At 37.9% G+C, this 21,452-nt stretch overlaps 1 protein-coding gene across 1 annotated transcript in view; it reads left to right on the top strand.

Annotated features, from left to right (window-relative positions):
* Positions 1-21,045, top strand: part of LOC104014898 (sodium channel protein type 5 subunit alpha-like) — a 35,635-nt gene extending 14,590 nt beyond the window's left edge. Inside the window, exons 13-27 of the mRNA XM_087763934.1 lie at positions 487-725; positions 1,069-1,269; positions 2,057-2,410; positions 4,089-4,526; positions 5,472-5,618; positions 6,723-6,843; positions 9,904-10,058; positions 10,721-10,894; positions 11,158-11,265; positions 12,964-13,242; positions 13,871-13,924; positions 16,861-17,002; positions 17,617-17,717; positions 18,138-18,408; positions 19,847-21,045. Of these exons, the coding sequence (XP_087620060.1) occupies positions 487-725; positions 1,069-1,269; positions 2,057-2,410; positions 4,089-4,526; positions 5,472-5,618; positions 6,723-6,843; positions 9,904-10,058; positions 10,721-10,894; positions 11,158-11,265; positions 12,964-13,242; positions 13,871-13,924; positions 16,861-17,002; positions 17,617-17,717; positions 18,138-18,408; positions 19,847-21,045 (3,983 nt within the window). The remainder of the gene's footprint in view (positions 1-486; positions 726-1,068; positions 1,270-2,056; positions 2,411-4,088; positions 4,527-5,471; positions 5,619-6,722; positions 6,844-9,903; positions 10,059-10,720; positions 10,895-11,157; positions 11,266-12,963; positions 13,243-13,870; positions 13,925-16,860; positions 17,003-17,616; positions 17,718-18,137; positions 18,409-19,846) is intronic.
* Positions 21,046-21,452: the final 407 nt, after the last annotated feature.

Here is a 21,452-nt window from a genome sequence, read left to right as displayed (position 1 = left end):
GCACAGGACTTCAGCAGGGTCAAAAGTATTTTGGAGGACTCATTAATATTGATGGTGAAGAACGAAAGGCTATGAGATTTATATTTGACCAACAGGATGTAAATGACAAAGCCAGAACACCTTCTACCCATGTGCTTCTAGCATGAGAGGCTGTGTTGTGGCCTCTGTGTCATAAACGTCTGTATTTAGTCAAATGATTGTAGTACAAGTCTGGTTCTAAAACAAATAAAACCTAATGCAAAGGCTTTTGAAGTAAATTCACATGAATGAATTTTGAATCCAATTTTCTCTAAATTTTATTGTCATGTTTGTTAGCTGATGTAGGGTCTACATTAACGGTAGAAAGTGCAGGAAAGCTTTTGTGCTCCATATGAGATGTGAGGTTTCCTTTTTCTTCTTTGGTCTTTTGAATACTTGAAGTTGTTATTTCACCATCTTGCTCAGTGATAACTATTTAATCATAGTGGGGTTTTCTTTTGCATTTAGAACTGGAAGAATCTCAGCGGAGATGCCCGCCATGCCTGAATGATTTTGCTTTAAAGTATCTAATTTGGGACTGTTGTCCGCTTTGGTTGAGGATCAAGAAAAAAGTGGCTGCTTTCATAAAGGATCCTTTTATTGATCTCACCATCACTGTTTGCATTGTGATGAACACTTTGTTCATGGCACTGGAGCACAATAATATGTCAGATAATTTTAAATTGATGCTTAATGTAGGCAACTTGGTAAGCAAATTCTCATCTATGTGACATTTTATGCCAAGGATTGATTGATGAGTGTTTGCACTTGAGACATAAAGAGTAACTGTAAAAATTAAAGATTAGCAAACTCGGCATTTATAAACTCTAAATTTCTAATATAGACAATTCCCAGATTTTATTGATACACTTCTAACACACTCCTGAGAATACAGAAAACAATATTCCCATTTTGATTGAAAGTGCGTTAGAAGTTCATAAAATTGGGTTTTGTTGACCTGTACATGAACGTTATTTGTGGGAACATGATCTAAAGATAAGATAAAATCATGTCTACTTTTAGGCTGATGCTACTGTTTCTTTGTCACAGGTTTTTACAGGAATCTTCACTGCAGAAATGATCTTAAAAATCATCGCTCTAGATCCCTATTATTATTTTCAGCAACACTGGAATATTTTTGACAGTATAATTGTAACATTGAGTTTAATTGAACTGAGTTTACCCAAACACAAAAGCAAGAAAGAAAGGCGAAAAGGAGGAACCCTGTCAGTTTTACGATCCTTCAGACTGGTAATGCCTCACGTTTACTCAGTTGTATAAAACATTATGTTGTGAATATAATAGCGAATACTTCTGTTGTCTGCAGTTAAGATGCAGGAAAAGATTTTTTTTTTTTTTTTATTTTTTTCCTCCTCTTGTCACTAAGACTAAGAAACACACCCTTAAACCCCTTGTGATGTTCAAGTCAGGGTTTAATAACATATATATTTCTTTTGAATATAGTAAAAACTATTTAAAGGAAAAGATATTCCAGAATAGACATGTTATAAAACTGGTGTCAAAAATTAAAAGCTAGCACAGGAAACTTAGGAAAAAAGTGTCAGAGTACAAATACAGAAAAAACAATACTTAAAAATAGACACAAAATGATATTAAGGTATTCATATCATATACCATGGAATGATTTAAGTTGCTTTACCAAAAGATAGACTGTTTTTATAGTAATATAGCAGCAGTCTCCCAACTTTGGTTCTTTGTGTTACATGTAAGTTAACCATCGTAATCTACATCAAGTGCATTGTATGGATACCTCCCTGTGTCAGCCAAACACTTACCAGGGACTCGTTAGCCTGGTCCTCTACAAGGCAGTTAGTTTATGTTTGCAATATTGCCCAGGTAAAAAAAAAAAAAAAAATCTATAAATACTTTTTAAAAAGTATTATTGTCACAGCACTGCAAATATTACATTGCTGGAATAGTTTAGAATATCTGTAAAATGTTTTTTGCAGGATTTGAACGATGCAAAGATGGGTTCTCTCTATTGATATCTAACACTAAGTTTTATGTTTCTACACAGCTGAGGGTCTTCAAACTGGCAAAGTCCTGGCCAACCTTAAACACTCTAATTAAAATAATTGGTAACTCACTGGGTGCACTGAGTAATCTGACCCTCGTCCTGGCAATCATCGTTTTCATTTTTGCTATAGTAGGGGTGCAACTTTTTGGGAGAAGCTATGCGGAGAACAGCCATAAAATAAATAAAAATGGCAACCCACGCTGGCACATGATGGACTTTTTCCATTCGTTCCTTGTTGTTTTCCGAATTCTGTGTGGAGAGTGGATTGAGACCATGTGGGACTGCATGGTGGTCGCTGAACAACCACTGTGCCTTCTTGTCTTTCTGCTGGTCATGGTGATAGGAAATCTAGTGGTGAGTTTTCCAACATTTTCTTCTCTTTATCCTGTGAATGGTAGAATCTACTTAATTGCCATTTTGCCAACAAATGGTAGTTTCCCTAAACACAGGTGGAAGAGTTACCAGTGTGTGTTATAGTCTGCAAAAGCCTCTTTTGCCTTTCACCTTTGAGCCGTTATCCATATTTTCACATTTTGTGTCCTTTGCACACAGCATCACTTGACCTTTTCATGTGGCAATGTGACAAGGAATATCTTTACAGTAAATATAATACAGACAACTATGTTTCTTCACGCCTTGGGATTTGGATGTAAATAATCAGTAAGGCTTATGGTTTACCTGCTTGAATTAATGGAGCTGAGTGCTTAAGTCCCTCTGTAAATCAATTTCTTTTTAATTTTTTTTTTAAGTTCTCATGCAAGTATTGAATTCTTTATCAGTGAATGGCACTACACTCTTCTCACTGAAACCAGGATTTTCTTTAATCGTGTCTAAGTACGGTTATACCCAAGACCTAGATCCTGCTATTGCATACCCTACACAGCCTCACACACCCATGCCGGGGTGTAAGGGGGCAGGCTGCCTTCCTGGTCCTGTTCCATCATTTCTCCCCAAATCTCAAAAGTCTTTTTTTAGTAGCTTCGTTTCTCATGTTGTTCTTAGTATCATTCGTATACCAGTCTTCCCTTAATTTAAGAAACTGCTGAAAAGAATTAAGTTTAGGCAGTCCTTCACGGGAAATATCTGTTCTGTGGCTGAATCCCAAATCCCTGGGTTTAAAGTCCCGCCTGTTCTACATCACAGTGATTGTTTTCAGTGATGAAATGCTGTGAGTGATATTCATATCACATAATGTTAAGTGTCAAACAATTAAGCACTTAGCCTACACTCCTTGTTTAGGCTTTCTTATTGTCAAAGGAAACAGACAGGTATCCGAGAGTGAGATTTGTTCCAACCTCAGATCAGTAACTAAGACAGATGGGATGAATTGGTCTCTGGAGGGCTAATGTTCTCCACTGACTGTGGTCCCTGGATGACTCAGGGGTACTATCTGCCCAGTTCTGACATGATAAAAATCAAGATACATAGATTCTATCCCAAACTGAAAATGTCATGAAACAAAAAAATTCTCCCATTCCCTTAAAAAAAATAAAGTGGGGTTTATAAATTCTTCTATTTAAATGTACTCAAAAGCAGGGAGTAAACCTCACTTTGAGCTTCACTTGATTTTGATTTTTGTGACAGTGTTGCAGATTTGATGGAATTGCTGGGCCTGAATCTGATTCTCACAGGGTTTCGGATGTAGCACCACAGAGGCCTGATTTAATTCTAGTTTGAAGAAGGAAGAGGCATTATTAAACTGACAAGCCATAACCATAGCCTTTGCTACTACTATAACCTTTGAAAAGTGGTTTTGGCCAAATAATGCATTTGGCATGCACAGATCTGTTTTAGCTACTATTTTAAATAACTTGTTGGGGGAAGAAGGTTACGGGAACATTGGACTTTCTGAGAGAGAAGTTCACTCTATCAATCATAATGTGATAGTCATAGTCATTTCATTATTACCTTGTTTTGGTTTGCTCAGTAAGACTGAACTTTGGTAGTATCTGTGTTCTTCAAAGTTAGAATTTAGATTTCTGAATGTTACTCTCCTGACTTTTAATTTTATTATTATTTCAATGACTTCCAGGTTCTCAACCTTTTTATTGCACTACTGCTGAATTCCTTCAGTACCGACTGTCTCCAGACAGCAGAGGATGACGGAGAGATGAACAATCTTCGGATTGCCTTTGCTCGGATTCGTAAGGGATTTCACTTTGTGAAGAGTGTTACATGGGATACCTGTTGTGGAAAGCTCAGGCATATAAAGAAAGCAGACAGGAAGAAAATCAAATTGACTGCACAGAACTCACTCAGGTTCAAGCGTGAAGAAATAAAAAATTGTAAAGAGAATTACAATAATGAATGGGCTGAGAAAAATGGGGACAAATGTTCAGGTCTTGAAGATTTTATTACCAATCCCAATGTATTTGTTTGTGTCCCTATTGCTGAGGCAGAGAATACAAGTGAGGGTTTTGAAGATGATGATAAACTGAGCACATATACAGACGTAGAATACAGCAAACAGGTAATAAATTTCTTTATTTGTGTTGGAAGACTAGAATCACATATGTATATAGAGGGATGCATATATGGTAGAAGACTCTCTGTAACAGAACAGGGTGGCATATGTTGATCCATTTCCAGAGAGTTACCAAATTTTAAACTAGAAACAAAAGTATGAATGTTTGGAATGAAGTTAAATTATCACTTGGAGCCTTTTAAAAATCAGGAGTCTTTCATGGTCTTAAAAGAAAGACCATAAATTGTTGGGTTTGTTACAGGAATTCCTAGCTGACACATTGTGTTATACACAGGTAATTACATAGCCCATAGATTGTCCATAGATAATTGTGGCAGTCCTTTGTGAACTTCAGTTTATTATGTGAAAATTTATGTAAATAATGCCAACTATTTTGGCATTATTTACATGAGAGAGGAAAAAAAAAATATATGTTCTGCCTAAAGAACATTATCATGGACTCATAATATGAATTTATAGCTCTAGTCCATTCTTTATATTTGCCCTTGTTGTGTGTTTTGTATACTAATAATTAGAGCAAGGTAAGAGTAGCTCTATTAAGGTCATGTTTCTTCTACGGTAGCATATATTATCTTATTTTCTTGTTTTCTCTGAATTTTTCCGTTCTATTTTGACCATAGAAGACTGCTGTTTTGGTCTCAACGTTTCCCACCTTAAGTTTCCATCTTAACTCCTACGCAAATATTTTCACTTAACTTTCGCCTAGTTCATTGAAATACTAATTCCTTAGTTTGCTGCATATCCGCTGGGGAAAATTTCCCTTTCTGTATCCTTAGGTAAAATCAGAGACTCAAAATGATCACATCTTATGACTTTTCTCTGGAGAGTCCCACTTTAAATGAAATGCATATCTTATCTTTCTTTCCCTTCCAACTCGTCCACCCCCTAAAAGGGAAAAGAAACCCCCTCTAACCCACAGATTATTTTCAGGATGAAAATCACCTGAGGCAAAGGGGAGAAAGAGGGAAAAAATCAGGCAGCTGGAGTAAAGGATCGGGATTTTCCTCTGAAGAATTCAGTGTGCTAAACCTAGGAAAGGATAGGAAGCTTGAACTGTCATCACCAGAACAAAAAGAGGTAATGATTTTTTTCTATGGCATTGACTTTCCAATACCAGTCAAGCACGGGTACATTTCTGTTCAAGGATTTGCTGGAGTGAAGTTTAGTGGCAGCAGCAGCAGCTCTGAGCTTGCAGTAGCCAGTCTGGCTGGTTAATAACGGAGCCAGAATTATGTGAATGAAATTGAAGTCATGCTTTCTAGGTATTGATTTTTAAGAAAAATGTATGTAAAGGAAAGAGAGTGTTTAGAAATGGAAAAACTACAAAATAATTTGATTCAAATACATAATTTATAAAATTCTCTCTGCTACTTTCCATTTATTGAAATCTGAGTCCACAAAAAAAAGGAGAGGAGGAAAAAAAAGTCATTAGAAGAGAGAGATGCTTCCAAGTGGGAAATTCCAGCAAGTCTGCCCATGTCCTAAGTATCTCAGTTTCAAGAAACATAATAATTTAAATGAGTTTCTCACTATGACGTTAAAGACAGTAGTTATTCATAAAAATATTTTTAGAATGATTTTGAATAAAGAATACACTAAAAAAGTAACAAAGCACTGTGCAAACATAAAAGAACAAAAACATAGAGTAAGTAATTTGTAATAAACTGCTGACTCACCATACATTATATATGGTGTGATGGGATAGAGAAAAGCTTTGTAACTGGAGAATATATGATACGATTCCAATTTCTACTTCGTAAGTACTGTCATGGGTGTTTCAGTTCCTGCTACAATACCAGATATATTCATCTGGTTCTCCTGCCTTAATGCATTTTCCTATGATTTCATGGTTTTAACACAAACAGTTTATCCTGCTTTGAGGACTACATATACTGATAAGCAATTTAAAAGCTCTTCAATTTACCAGCTTATTAGGCAGTTAAATCTGGTTCATATAGATAGATATTGTAATTATATAGCTTTGGTCCCTATTTGAATGCACCTATTGGTACTTCTAAACTCATACTTTTAAAATCACAAAGTTTGTTCCATTAACACAGTACTTGAAATATTAGTACATAGCCAAGTGTTAATTTTGAATATTACTTGTTCATGGATGAACTTATTCATTTGGAGCTGAATGTAGAAAGAATCAATACCTGATCTTATTTTGCTTGGTAGTTTGACAGTGTCAGCTCTTCTGAAGGCAGCACAGTGGATCTGACAAATCCTGAAGATCTTTTGAGGCAAATTCCAGAGTTTGCTGAAGACTTCAAGACTCCGGAAAAATGTTTTCCAGAAGGTAAGGCTTTCAGGGTTTCACTACTGGGAAGTGAGAAGAGTCAAAACCAGACTTGTTTCTCTAGTGATGCTGAGCCAATAGGATGAGATTATTTTCAGTTAATTTTAGTTACCTGGAAATCAGATAAATAGTCCAAATCATTGTCTCTGTCTAGTCAACACCTGAGAAATAAACCCTCTTTCCTTTAAAGTTAATTTTTTCTAACTGGGACCTGGGCAATGGTATAGACCCAATCCCAAAAAATGAGATGATTATAGTGAAGTGAGATGAATTTCAGTCTGTTGGACAACATCAAAGTCACTTTTGGAGTTTAACATAAGAGAATTGTATGTGATCAGATCTCACCTGACAATGGTCACTGGAACAAAGCACTTGGCACATCAGATTTGTTAATATTTTGCAACAGCATAAATGTTCATTCCTTGAATAACATTTCATGAACAATCTCTGTAACAAACAAAGGAGGGAAATAAGCAAAGAGAAGCTGCTAGGATGAAGTTCAGTTTCTATAGGGTGATAATCTGGGAATTCCTTCTCAAATCATTGTACAACATCTAGCTTTTCAGGTAGTTATGGGATGTGTTGAGTACTTTTATGAATTCTTCCTACCCTAACATGTGTAACAACCTGTGCTTTTCATAAGATGCAAAGAAAGAGCTCTTGAGATTTTTCTCAAATAAGTGTCACTACTGAAAGCCAGGGGTAATCACTGTACTTTCAGTGTTAGTTGTGAGAGAACAAACTACATCAAGTCAGTTTATAGGCTCATTTCTTCCAAGTGTGTTATATTAAATGAATTATAACTGTGGCAAAATTCTTCCTGGTGCTCCAACTTGCTCTTTGCTCACACAGTCAGCCTGCTCAACCACCACCATTCCCACTCATTCCGCAAATTTTCTTTGATGCTGTTGTTTTCTGCCCATTGAAGCTTCCCTGCACCACAAAATGATCAGGAGGGACTTCTCCAGCCTTGCATACGTGGAGCCCAGCAGCAGGTCCCACAGCTCTGTGAGCTTGCTTTCCTCCTCTGCTTCCAAAGTCAGAGCCTTTCTCTCATCACTGCCTTCCCATTCAAGCACCACTTCCTTGTTTAGTTTGGAGAAGAGGAGGCCAAGGGGAGACCTTATCACTCTCTACAGCTGCCTGAAAGGAGGCTGTAGCGAGGTGGGGGTCGGTCTCTTCTCCCCAGTAACAAGTGATAGGATGAGAGGAAATGGCCTCAAGCTGCGCCAGGGGAGGTTTAGGTTGGATATTAGGAAAAAATTCTTCACCGAAAGAGTACTTGGGCACTGGAAGAGGCTGCCCAGGGAAGTGGTTGAGTCCCCATGCCTGGAGGTATTTAAAAGACGGGTAGATGTGGTGCTTAGGAACATGGTTTCGTGGTGGGCTTGGCAGTGTCAGGTTAACGGTTGGACTCAATGATCTTAAGGGTCTTTTCCAACCTTAACGATTCTATGATTCTATGATATTTTATCTGATGAGACCACAGATAAATCAAATCTGGCTGTAATTACTCCCATCCCCTCATTGCCCTGTTCTGCAGAGGTGGCCTTTTTTTTTTTTTTTTCTTCTGTGTCCTTTTTGGGCCAATGAAACTTCTAATGCACAGTTTTAGGATTGAATCAATAACAGTGAAGCACGTAGAAATTATTCGAAACTACAGAGGTGTTGTACCTGAATGCAAAGTATTCTCTGTGTAGTAATAATATATATTTTACTATTATGATATACATCACAAATCCTGAGAGAGATCCACTGTACCTACATTGCAGTTTGCTTTCTCCAGAAAAAAAACCACAAATATTGCATTAATAATACATATGTCAGATTTTTGAGCTATGTTTTTTTTTTTTTTTTTCAAAACTACTTTATCAATGGCATTTTTTGCCAGTTAGAACAAAAGAAATAAAGGATTTTCTTTCCCTGCTCTAAAGAAGAAATGTGAAATGTCTTTTTTTGTGCTCTGTAGTCCCAGACTGGAGTGTGCCTGCTGTGGCCAAACCATCAGAGAACTCAACTGAAGGTACAGCAAATCTGTACCTAACACAGGTTTCTGAATAAAAAACAGTCTCTGTCTTGTGCAAGTGCCATTCCCTGCTTCATCTCAAATCCCAGATCCACATTACTGGGGAAACTGGGATTATTGAAAGAAAGATGATCAGAAATTTGTGCGTATATTATATCCTATTATATATATGAGTGTTATATATGATACTATATGTGTATAAAATATCATATATATATGACATATATAAGTTGGAGGGGTTTTATGCTTGGAAATGACAAAAGCCTTCTGACTGACATTTTTCACAATAATGAAAACATGAATTAGCTTAGAATCCACAACAAAGAAAATGTTAGCCTAAGTCAGTTAATTCTTGGCAAAATTAATAAGTAATCAAATTCAGGATTTTGTAATGGTGGTCAGGAAACATTAGGTGGCCCTGACATCATTGTCTGTTATAAGATGTAATCTGGTGAGATTGAAAGGAGATGTCTCCTTTTAGAGAGTCTATATGTCAGCTAGAATATGACATATTCTTGCAGGTTATGTGATATAAAATTAGTCACTCCATACATTCAGAAGCAAATAAATACATCAATAGACCTTGCAAGGCAGAGTATAATGCTGCAATATTGAAGACAACTGCTTACCTTCTCTGTCTCCCAGCCTTTCTGTTCCAGGGTATCTCATCTCTGATTTCCAAACAGTGCGCAGAAACCAAGAAAGGCTTTTGTAACATAAAGACTCTTCCCATGGCCCTGAAGTTTTGTGTGCCCAAACAGCATTGCCAGCAACTCAGAAATATCTTGAAACAATGGAAAATTGTCCAAAGGCACTCCACCTTCTTTATGCGTATGTAAAGAGGAGTTAAAAGGCACACAGAATTAGATATTTCCATTTTTTTTTTCCCCCCTCATGGCAAAACATGAAAAAACCCCAACAATGATGCAGTTAATGTGACCATGGATTTTCCCCTGCTACCAGAAGTTTCTTGAGCAACCCTGCACATGCATGTACATCCATTACATACATTCATTGCTGTCTCTCGCTTTCAGGTTGTGTTCAGTACTTTCGTTGTTATGTGGGTAGTGCCATAAAGTTTGGAGGAGAAACATGGTGGAACCTGAGAAAAACTTGCTACCAGATTGTTGAACACTCCTGGTTTGAATCCTTTATCATATTTATGATTCTTCTGAGCAGTGGAGCCCTGGTTAGTGTAGCACAATTTCATGTATTTATTTAGAAGCATTTTTAGTTTTACTTTGCACCCAGAGAAGTTGTTTTTAGCAGAAAACACAGCTAATACCTTTGAACTCATCAGGAGAAAAAAGAAGAGGCTTCACATAGCAGCCATTTATTCACTATTGCAATTACTGCAAATTTATTATTTATATTATTACAAATTATGAGATAGAGTGAGCAATGCTAAAAATATATAGCTCTCAGAAGCTGTTTCTATTCTGGCTGTATACTGGATATTTCTAGCTTTCCATGGAAGTTATTTCACAGTTATGAAATACTTTTTTATGTCATTAAAACAAATAAATTACTCTTAATATTTGAAAAAAAAATAGTACTTGGTTCTCTTGAAAGTATATTTTTAGAAATTCATTTCAGGAAGTTTAGACTTTCCTCATAGGATCCCAGTGTGCGTGATGCGTGCGTCCACAAGGTGTACTACTTCGAGAAAAATAAAGAGAAAGGATAGGGAGAATTACAAGTTTATCAGTTGACATAGATTTGAGTAAAAGATGGGGTTTAGATCCATGTAAAACACGTATTGAATGACGAAGGGGTGTTAATGATTCCAGACTTTCACTTTATAAAGTTCATCTCGGACTTTTGCCATTTACCTATATATTATGATTTCAGGCGTTTGAAGACATCCATATACATGAGAGACAAAGCATTAAAATTATGTTGGCGTTTCTTGACAAAATGTTCACTTTCATCTTTGTTCTGGAGATGCTCCTGAAATGGGTGGCTTACGGCTTCAAGAGGTATTTCACCAATGCCTGGTGCTGGCTGGACTTCCTTATTGTAGACGTAAGTTCTGCCTTTAGTATTTCTACGTGCGTCCTGACGCAGGATGCAGTAGCAGAATCACTGACCCTTTTCTGGATGAGAAGCTAAGGCAGTAATCTTACCTCCTTTAATGACGGTTTCAGGATACTGCACTCTGGGCACTGAAAATATGGGGAGATTTTTTGCTTTTTTTGGTTTTTGTTTTTTTTTTTTTTTTTTTAAACAGGAATAAAGGAAACAGATCCCAGCACATTGCTAATACTTTCTTCTGTCTTCCCATTCAGGTCTCTTTAGTAAACCTCTTAGGCAGTTCATTTGGCCCCATGAAATCTCTTCGGACTCTCCGAGCTCTGAGACCCTTAAGAGCATTGTCACGATTTGAGGGAATGAGGGTAAGACTGAATATAAATTAAACCCTGTCAGTACTAATTAGCACATAATAGGTTTGTGACTCATGACTGTGTCTTTATGAAGTTCACATATCTACCCTAAGTTCAGTTAAGGAGCTATAAAATGAGTTTTTAAAAGGCACCTTTGCTGCCCTCCTCTGTACTTGGCTGCTCCTTATGGACTTTCCTTGAGTGATTAATCCTAAGTGCCATTGAAAATAAAACTAGACTAGGCAGAACTTTGTTCCATTGCTGCTCAGTCATTCTTGTGTTCCTGTCTTACTGAGACAGCCAAAAATAAAATAGATGATTAGAACTGTGAGCACCGTTCTCATTTTTTGAAGTCTGATGGCAAGCTAATTCAGAGGAAAGAATCACCTCTGTTCTGCAAGTTTTTACTGGATTGATTTAAAAAAACTTCAGACTGTTAAGAGGTACTTTGCTCAAATTATTGTTCCAAAGAGACTTATTCTTTCAAAAAGCAGGAGTGTTTGTCTCTAGAATATTTGCTGCTTTTTTCCATCAAAGGAGCACCTGGAACAATGTGAAGGTGCTGGAAATTAATTACATTTAATTACAAATCTACCATTCTGCAAATGCAGAGAAAGATTCCCTCAGCCATATTCAAAACACATCCGTATACTGCAATGTGAAACAACGTGATAACCACAGTGGTATTTGGGCAAAAGTCTGGTCTATGGAATATGCTCTGGCCTGTGAAAACAAATGATAGAAATACGTATGGCATCACTGCCACATCTTGACACAGGAATGCAGTGTCAATGCAGAGATATAGATTGCTTTTGGGTATCTTCTGGAAATGAGACTGAAAGCTGTCTGATTGCAATCGTGTCACTGTGAAGACAGAGAGAAATTGCATTAAATTAATTAACGGAACGTATCAAAATTTTCATGTCTGGAGTCAATTTTGGAATGGGTACCATCATACTTTCTCTCTTGCTATGCAGAATGTGTGTGACATAGTTTCCAAAAATCTTCACAAAGCTTTTTCACTTTTCTTCTGGTCCATCAAGTTCTTCTTTGCTACCTGACTGCTGAGTTCATTGCCTTCACTGTGAAACTCAAAGATATATTGTCATTGTTTCTTACGCTGCCCCATTTTATGAAGCAATCTATTATGTCTTAGCATGCACTTAAAACCTACTTGGACATTTTCTGTGATTATACAGCACCTAGCACAAAAATACTACCTAGCTCATGGTTATAGACCCCAAACACAATCATAATCCACTAAAAATCTAGCAAAATACTAGTGGAGAGTTATTATTGGTCCTTTTAAAAACTACTTTCTACAGTCTTAATAACACAGTCCTCTCCACTAGTGCTTATGGATGAATACTTTAGAAATTTTACCTTATAAAAGTTTAAAACAAAAAAAACATCCCCCACTCCAAAGCCAAGGGAAAGTTGTCAAAAGAGGATGGATTTACATTGTAGTATACTTATGTGGTAGTGGCTGACAGCAGCCCCAAAACTATCAACTATTCCTTTGAAAGCCTAGGAGATACTATGGACCTTTGAATCTTTGTTCAAGGTACCCATGCCAGCTGTGACTAGTATCTACATGGAAAACATTAGGTTTCTGCTTGCTGAGATGACTAAGTGACTGCTTATTGCACTGAGCAAATACTGGCGACCATCTTTGTTTAAGTGTATTTTTCCTCTCCGATTTCATCCAAGGTGGTTGTCAATGCCCTTCTGGGAGCCATCCCTTCCATCATGAATGTTCTGCTCGTCTGCCTCATCTTCTGGCTCATCTTTAGTATCATGGGAGTGAACCTCTTCGCTGGGAAGTTTGGGAAATGTGTCAATCTGACAGAAGAAAATGCAGAATTAAATAAATCGATCAATGACATAACAGACTGTAGAATGTATAATAACACAGGAAAAATATTCTGGGTCAATGTTAAAGTCAATTTTGATAATGTTGGCTCTGGCTACCTGGCTCTTCTTCAGGTGGTAAGTGCTTCTTGCCTTCACTAGCCAACATCGTGTCAGATGGGCTTGGCCTCCTGTCAACTCCTAACTCATTTCTGTGGGTGATGGATAAGAGTGGTATCATACAGCCTGCTCTTCCCTTGTAGCTGGCGGTTCAAACACCCGTGCTGTTCATCCACACAAATGGAAAAAGGGGGACAAATTAGACTCTGCTGTGATTTCCCAGGTGATAAAGTAAGGACCTGGTGGACAAGTGCTGTTTCAGCCTCCAGCAGGTTCCTGAGCCTGATAGCTGGAGTCAATCTCAGAAGGAAATCTGGGGCAAACACTGACCTAATCTGCCAAAATACAGATTCGTTCAGCCATGAGGGTTGTAAGGCCTTTAGTAGACCATGCTAATGAAGGTTTGCTCTGTCAGCATCCTAGGACAACATGTTCTGTCCCACCCTAGCAAGCTGTCATATCCTGATAAGGCTGAGAATGCCACACATACAGCAGGGGCAAGTTTCCCTTAAGTCAGAGCTTGGTGCTTTGTGTGTGTGACCATACCAAAGGCTCTTGCCCCAGTCAGTGTCATTTGGATATTGCAAATGATGTGAAGACTTTTACCCTGAATGTTCAACAAGTTTTCCATAATCTCTCATTCTAGGCAACATTTAAAGGTTGGATGGACATCATGTATGCGGCAGTAGATTCACGAGAGGTCAGTCACTATATTCAAACTATATTTTTTGTTAATGCTACCGCTTTCTGCAAAAGCGTTATGATTTTTGCACTGTGCTAAATCTTTCCAGTAATTATTCTTATCAGCTGATGCAAACATTTCATCTGTGAATGACTCATAGTATCCTAAAGCTAATCCGTTGTAAGGGGAGTGGGATTCAACTCCACGTTCACCCACCTAAATGCAGTTTTCTACAGTATGAGGTCTCCATGTGAGTTTACCTCCAAGCGCCCTCTATGGTTAATGGAGACCTAGTCAATATGCTCAGAGGGATCTAGGGAGCATTTCAGCTCACCCTGGGTATCTATATTGTTCACCAGAGCACCTCTTTATACTACATTGACTCCACTAATAACTGGTTGTCCACCAGCTAGCAGGGAAGTTGAGAGTTCCCACTCACATGAAGGCACCTACCTTCACATATCTTCTTTTACGAAACTCAAGCTTGGAGTAAACCTGAATGTTTTACAGCAACGTAGTTTAAGGTCCACTTCAAAACATAAAACCAAACTTCATTAAGAATCGAGCTATTGTGGCTAAGCAACCATTTAAAATACATTGTCAGGCATCCCTTGTACTATTTTGCCTACTGTTTATATTGCCAGTCGTGTTTGCTCTCGTATCGGAAGTATCATCCGATCAATGTTATACAGAACAAAGTAATATGCCTTTGGAGGCAAAGAATTTGAAATGAAGAGGCTATCTTAATTTGCTCATGAGTTCAAAAGAATCAAATAATTTTAAAAGTAAGCATATATGAAAATGTTTTTTTTTTTGGTGTTTCAATGTTTTTTTGTGTGTTTCAATTTGAAAAACTTTTTTTCTTGTTCTGGTTTTGTTTTTATCCATAATAGCCATAGAAGAAGTTTTTTACTTCTAGCAAGATTTTTAATGGCAAGAGCTTGGGATTAGACTTCTAGATAGTTGGCTTGATTTTTCAAGTACCGAGCAATTTACAGCTCCCGTTCTTATTGGAAGAAGCTGAACTGATGCTTCTGAAATGCTTGTGAAAATCATGTCAAGAATGTCCAATTCAGTAACTGTTTCTCTTGACTTTAGTAGAGCCTCAATCAATTGCAAATGGTCTGTATTGCAAATTGCAAATGGTCTCACAGTATCCTTCTGGACAAAATGTCCAGCATACAGCTGGATAAACACGTAATGCGATGGGTGAGCAATTGGCTGATGGGTCAAGCTCAAAGGGTTATAGTAAATGGGGTTACATTGGGCTGGCAGCCAGTCACTAGCGGGTTTCCGCAGGGATCCATCTTAGGGCCGGTGCTCTTTAATGTCTTCATAAATGACTTGGATGCAGGACTTGAAGGTTTGCTATCTAAGTTTGCCAATGACACAAAATTGGGAAGAGCTGTTGACCCTCTCGAGGGCAGACAGGCCCTGCAGAGCGATCCAGACAAATTAGAGAGCTGGGCAATCACCAACCGTATGAAGTTTAACAAGGGCAGGTGCTGGATTTTGCACCTGGGACATGGCAGCCCTGGATGTACATACAGAGTGAGGAACAAGAGGCTGGAGAGCAGCCCCGCAGAGAGGGATCTGGGGGTTCTGGTCGATGGCAACTTGAACATGAGCCAACAGTTTACCCTGGCAGCCAAGAGGGCCAACCGTTTCCTGGGGTGCATCAAGTACTGTATTGCTAGCCAGTCAAGGGAGGTGATTGTCCCGCTCTACTCTGCACTGGTGCAGCCTCACCTTGAGTACTGTGTGCAGTTTTGGGCACCACAGTGCAAAAAGGATACGAAGCTACGAGAGAGTGTCCAGAGGAGAGCCACAAAGATGGTTGAAGGGTTTCGAGGGGAAGCCATACAAGGAGCGGATGAAGTCGCTTGGTCTGTTCAGCCTGGAGAAGAGGAGACCGAGAGGAGACCTCATCACGGTCTACAGCTTCCTCAAAAGGGGAAGAGGAGGGGCAGGTGCTGATCTCTTCTCCCTGATGCCCAATGATAGAACCCGAGGGAATGGCAGGAAGCTATGCCAGGGGAGGTTTAGGTTGGACATTAGGAAATGGTTCTTCACCCAGAGAGTGGTGGAGACTGGAACAGGCTCCCCAGGGAGGTAGTCATGGCACCAAGCCTGACAATATTGAAGAAGCATTTAGACAACGCCCTCAGACATAGGGTGTGAATCTGGGGGTTGTCCTATGCAGGGACAGGAGTTGGACTCGATGATCCTGTGAGTCCCTTCCAACTCAGGACATTCTGTGATTCTATGGTAGGATTTTAAGCCAGGTTTGAAAAGAAAAAAAAACAACACAACAATCAATTTTTGTGAAAAAAAGAAATTTAAAATAAAAGTAAACCTCATTCACCATTAGTCAAAGACTAAGTTTTGGTCTACAAGTTTTTCAGTGCAAATATATTCAATATCAGTATGAATTAAATTATCCTGTTCTGCAATGATTTAGCCAGAAACTACTTAAACAAACATTGTAAAAAAAAAAGACATCAAATTAACAAGTTTTCATGGTATAAACATCTTGCAGTACTATTATTTTGAGCTGTATTTTCTGGTTAGTTATCTCTCAGGTGTCGTGCTTGGTGTATCATTTCATAAGGTTCTTGTTTTAATTTCAAAAGCTATAGTAGTCAGCATCTGAGCAATAACATCACTACAAGGTGCTAGAATTCTGATGCATCTCGTGGTCACAGTATGAATGTTACTTTCTTCCACCATTTCGTTCCGCTTCCAAAAATGTCATGTATGTATACAATATTTTGTGTTATGCACTATTGGTAGTTTTAAACTATACCAATTTTTTTTTCCAGAATTAGCTGTAGGGCTGTAAATCTTAGTTCCTCCTGGAATCAATTTGTGAGAGGATCTGCAATATGAAGATTATTCTGAATTGAGCCCATGTTGTTATTGGCCATTTTTCATGTTGCTTCTCATTCTTGCAGAAAAATGAGCAGCCGCAAATGGAGCACAGTCTATTTATGTATCTCTACTTTGTGAATTTCATCATCTTTGGATCTTTCTTTACCCTGAATCTCTTTGTTGGTGTTATTATTGACAACTTCAACCAACAAAAGAAAAAGATAAGTATATTGGTTGTGCTCCCAGGCACCTACTCTAACTTGAGCAGTGTTATTTTTAGAGATCAAGGGTCTTGCTATACATAGAATTTAAAACTTCTATTGGCATTTACAAGACCATTAGTAATTAAGTTGGCAGAATTAACACCCAGGGTGAGTTTCTTCCTCCTTTCTTTTCCCCTGTAACCTGAACACCCAGCTCTTTCCCCACATGCTGAAGAAAATGGCATCTTCTCTGCAGCCCCTTAAAATTTTCTCCTTTTTGGGAACTGAGCATGACGGGAGACTCATTATTTAGAAAGTGGTCTGGTACAGACGCTCTGAGAAGTATTTTGGATATTCAACAAGACCAGAATGTGGGAAGCCTGGGAAAGATAAGTTCTTGTCCAGATTTTCAGTAGGTCCTTTGTTTTCATGCTTTCTGAGCTAGCTGGGTTTCTGCTCTGTGAATGTATGGTTTGTGCAACTCTGTTTTTTGGACACAGTTATGCATTATGAAAAGGGCTAGTACCAGCAAGATGTGAAAAAGGAAGGAATGTTAGTTTCCAGCATTTTAGACTTTGTAACTACAATAGTGCTGCTTTCTCACCAAATAACAGTGACATTTCTTTATATACTTAGGTGGGGAAGATATCTTTATGACAGAAGAACAGAAAAAATATTACAATGCAATGAAAAAGTTGGGATCTAAGAAACCTCAAAAACCCATTCCAAGACCACTGGTAAGTTTGTCTGAATTCTTCAAAAGGAAAATGCATTGCAAAAGTGCAATTTAATTCACTGAAAAGTGCGTATGTTTATATATTGCATATAAATTATTTATACTGTTTTTACATTGATACTCAGACAGTGCCCTGAAGTCAATTCCATACCAAAAAGTTGCATTGAAAGATTTTACAGGTTAAATATTTATTAAGTTCTCTGCATAAATGTTGTTGGGTTTTACATTCACCTTGGAATTGATTAAACTTCAGGATTGGAAGGGATTTCTAATGTCATTTTTACATTCTGCCTTTCTCAAGTTTCTCTGACTTCACTATAGTTGACTGAGTGCAACATAAAAATTGGAGCTGTTGGAAATGTGTATGGATAAGTACTCCCTACTTTCATAACTGATGCCAGATGTATTTTTTTTCTTCTAGAACAGATACCAAGGGTTCCTTTTTGACACTGTAACATGCCAGGCCTTTGACATTGTAGTCATGATTCTCATCTGCCTTAACATGATCACCATGATGGTGGAAACCTATGAGCAAAGTAACACGAAGACTAACATCCTTAACAAAATCAATATACTATTTGTTGCCATCTTTACTGCAGAATGTGCACTGAAATTGGTGGCTCTGAGGCAGTACTATTTCTCAAATGCCTGGAACATATTTGATTTAGTTGTTGTGATCATGTCACTTACTGGTAAGTAAAATTAGTTTGGCAAATTCTTTACTAAATCAATTATTATTTTTTTTCAGAAAAAAAAAAAAGTTAAAATTTCTCAACTGAAAATGGATGTTGAAATGGAAATCATAATACTGTTAAGTCTTCGGGAAAAAGAACTAAAAAAAACCCACCATGATTTTATTAAAATAATATGAAATAAGATTTTTTTTAAATTTCTGCTACTTTCTTTTAATACAAGTATTAAAAAAAAAAAAAGTGGCTGTGTTATGTAAAATCTTTCGTAATGGTTAGATTGTTTTTTCCTAGTCTGAAAGACAGAATGAATAACCCATCATACCAGTACCCCATTATGTGATGATGTGAAAATTTCCATTGTTACAGATTTAATGCCAACTAAGAAATCTTTGATCAGATAAAAATTGTTGGGTTTTGTCATCTGAGTTTGTAACAGAGAATTGAAATATATAAAGAATATGAATACTGGAATTAGATTACAGACTGTAGAATTCAGTTTCTGGAAACTCGGGCATAGCCGAATGAGAATAAGAGTTCACACTGTGTAACAGGATAAAGAAGAACAACACAAATGTATTAGCTTTTATTTGAAGGGATTGCAATGGAAGAATGGGGTAAAGAGCCCTTCTGCCAATTTGAGCTTTCTGTCAATTTAACTATTCCTAGGGCCAGTACTGCCAAAATAGCAGAAGGCTTTCAGGGGAAGAAAAATACTTCGTTTCTTTAGTATGACTTATGTTTTGGGTAATTAAGATTCCAGTAAGAATATGGATCTTCCTTGAGAAATTAGGTTCCTGGAGTGGAAATTCAGAAAAATGTATCCAAAACATCTAAACCTAGAAAAGCCAAACCTTTTCTAGTGCTACCAGATCTGTCATTTTTTCATGCAAACTAAAGATAAAATAACATCCCTGTGTAGCTATGTCCCTGAATGAACTAAAAGCCATTGTAGACCACAACTTCTATGTTCATCACTGGGTTTGCTTGTATATATCTTGACTATATGATCTAAATGATGACTATGACATAGTTATTATATCTTGTTTTCTTACTTTAGCTTTGTAGTGTCAGTATTTGAAGTCAAATTTAGAAGGTAAATACATAACCTGCACCTGATGAAGTATTCATGCAACCAGTGTCAAAGAAAACCATCAGTCAACAAGTGTCGACTGATATGGGTATTTGAAGTTGTGCATAGAAAGGTTCTTGCCATCCTTAGTGCAACAGGTACTATCTTCTGGTGGCTGAAGAATGTAGTTCATTATTTCTGATTTCTACAGCTATTTCTTCAACTCTAACTTCTGTTAAAGGTTGTTCTGATAGAGTTTTAGCACACACATCAGATATTTTTCAACTGTACAGGTATTATCATTTCATCCTACTTACTGGTTAAGCAGAAATGTGATATTCTAACCAGTTGTTATCTTTTCCATTTTAGCCTCACTGCTTTCTGGCATTGGTAAAGCATTTGAACAGTTCTTACCACCTACACTCTTCAGGGTCATTCGCTTGGCTCGGATTGGACGAATACTGAGACTCATCCGGGCTGCCAAAGGAATTCGAACACTACTTTTTGCATTAATGATGTCCCTACCTGCTCTGTTCAACATTGGCCTCTTGCTTTTTCTGGTCATGTTCATTTATGCTATTTTTGGCATGGCTAACTTTGCCTATGTGAAGATGGAAGATGGCATTGACGATATATTCAACTTTCAAACCTTTGCTAACAGCATGCTCTGTCTCTTCCAAATCACCACATCAGCTGGCTGGGATGGTCTTCTCAGTCCTATTTTAAACACTGGGCCACCGTACTGTGATCCAAACATAAATGGTACTATAGGTGAATGCGGTAAACCTGCCATAGGTATTATTTATTTTGTAAGTTACATCATTATATCATTTCTCATTGTTGTAAACATGTATATAGCTGTTATTCTGGAGAACTTCAATGCTGCTACAGAGGAAAGTACAGAGCCTTTAGGGGAAGATGACTTTGACATCTTTTATGAAATCTGGGAGAAGTTTGATCCTGAGGCAACTCAGTTTATAACTTTCTCTGCACTTTCAGACTTTGCAGATGCTCTGGCTGAACCTTTACGTGTACCAAAACCAAACAAAGTTGAACTCATAGCAATGGACCTGCCTATGGTCAGTGGAGATAGGATCCACTGCTTAGATATCTTGTTTGCTTTTACCAAAAGAGTGTTAGGAGATTCTGGGGTGCTGGATACTCTTAAAGTACAAATGGAGGAGAAGTTCATGGCTGCCAATCCATCCAAAAAATCCTATGAGCCAATTTCCACTACTCTCAGACACAGACAAGAGGAAGCTTCTGCCACTGTCATCCAGCGTGCTTACAGGAGTCATTTGCTCCTGCGCTCCATAAAGCAGGCTTCTTACCTGTACCACCAAAGAACTTGCAGTGGTGATGCTCTTGGAGGTGCTGCTCCAGAAAAAGAAGGACTTATTGCATCTATGATGGGTGAAAACTATGGTAGGAGTCCTGAGAAGTCTGAAACTTTGTCCTCAGCATCCTTTCCTCCATCATATGACAGTGTCACGAGAGCCAGTAGTGGCAATCTCATGGTTGAGAATGGAGAAATTATAGGTAATCAACAGTCTCCAAACATTAAATAGTTCATCAATGACAATGTTGTTAAGCATATTTTAAAATGTTCACAGAAGCTGATACTGTAAATACACGTCAGCTGAGGCAGCCTCCTTATTAAACAAAGTCTGTTGATCATGATCAGTTAACCAGTTAGGTATGATCACTTAACTATGGTATCTGCTAAATCGTAGCCTTTGGCTCTGCTATGTTCAGCTGTGTTCAGTACTTACATATGCAGAGACAAAAGCTGTGAAAGGTTTTGGATATGTTTGATCAAGGGCACCCCACTGCAAAGCAGGTCCCACAGTACCCGAGTGCTGCGGCGTATTTACAGCAGTGATAGGTAACATCTGCTGATGTTACCCCTGATGCAAGAAGCAGACAGAAGCCCAAACAGCAACGTAACTACTGGAGAACAGGAAAAGAATGTCAG

Source organism: Nipponia nippon, unplaced genomic scaffold (genome assembly GCF_047370975.1).
Source record: "Nipponia nippon isolate SJK-2023a ecotype South Korea unplaced genomic scaffold, ASM4737097v1 scaffold_1, whole genome shotgun sequence".
NCBI classification, from domain to species: domain Eukaryota; kingdom Metazoa; phylum Chordata; class Aves; order Pelecaniformes; family Threskiornithidae; genus Nipponia; species Nipponia nippon.
Note: the sequence above shows the minus strand (reverse complement) of the source record. Positions and strands in the feature narration are given on the sequence as shown.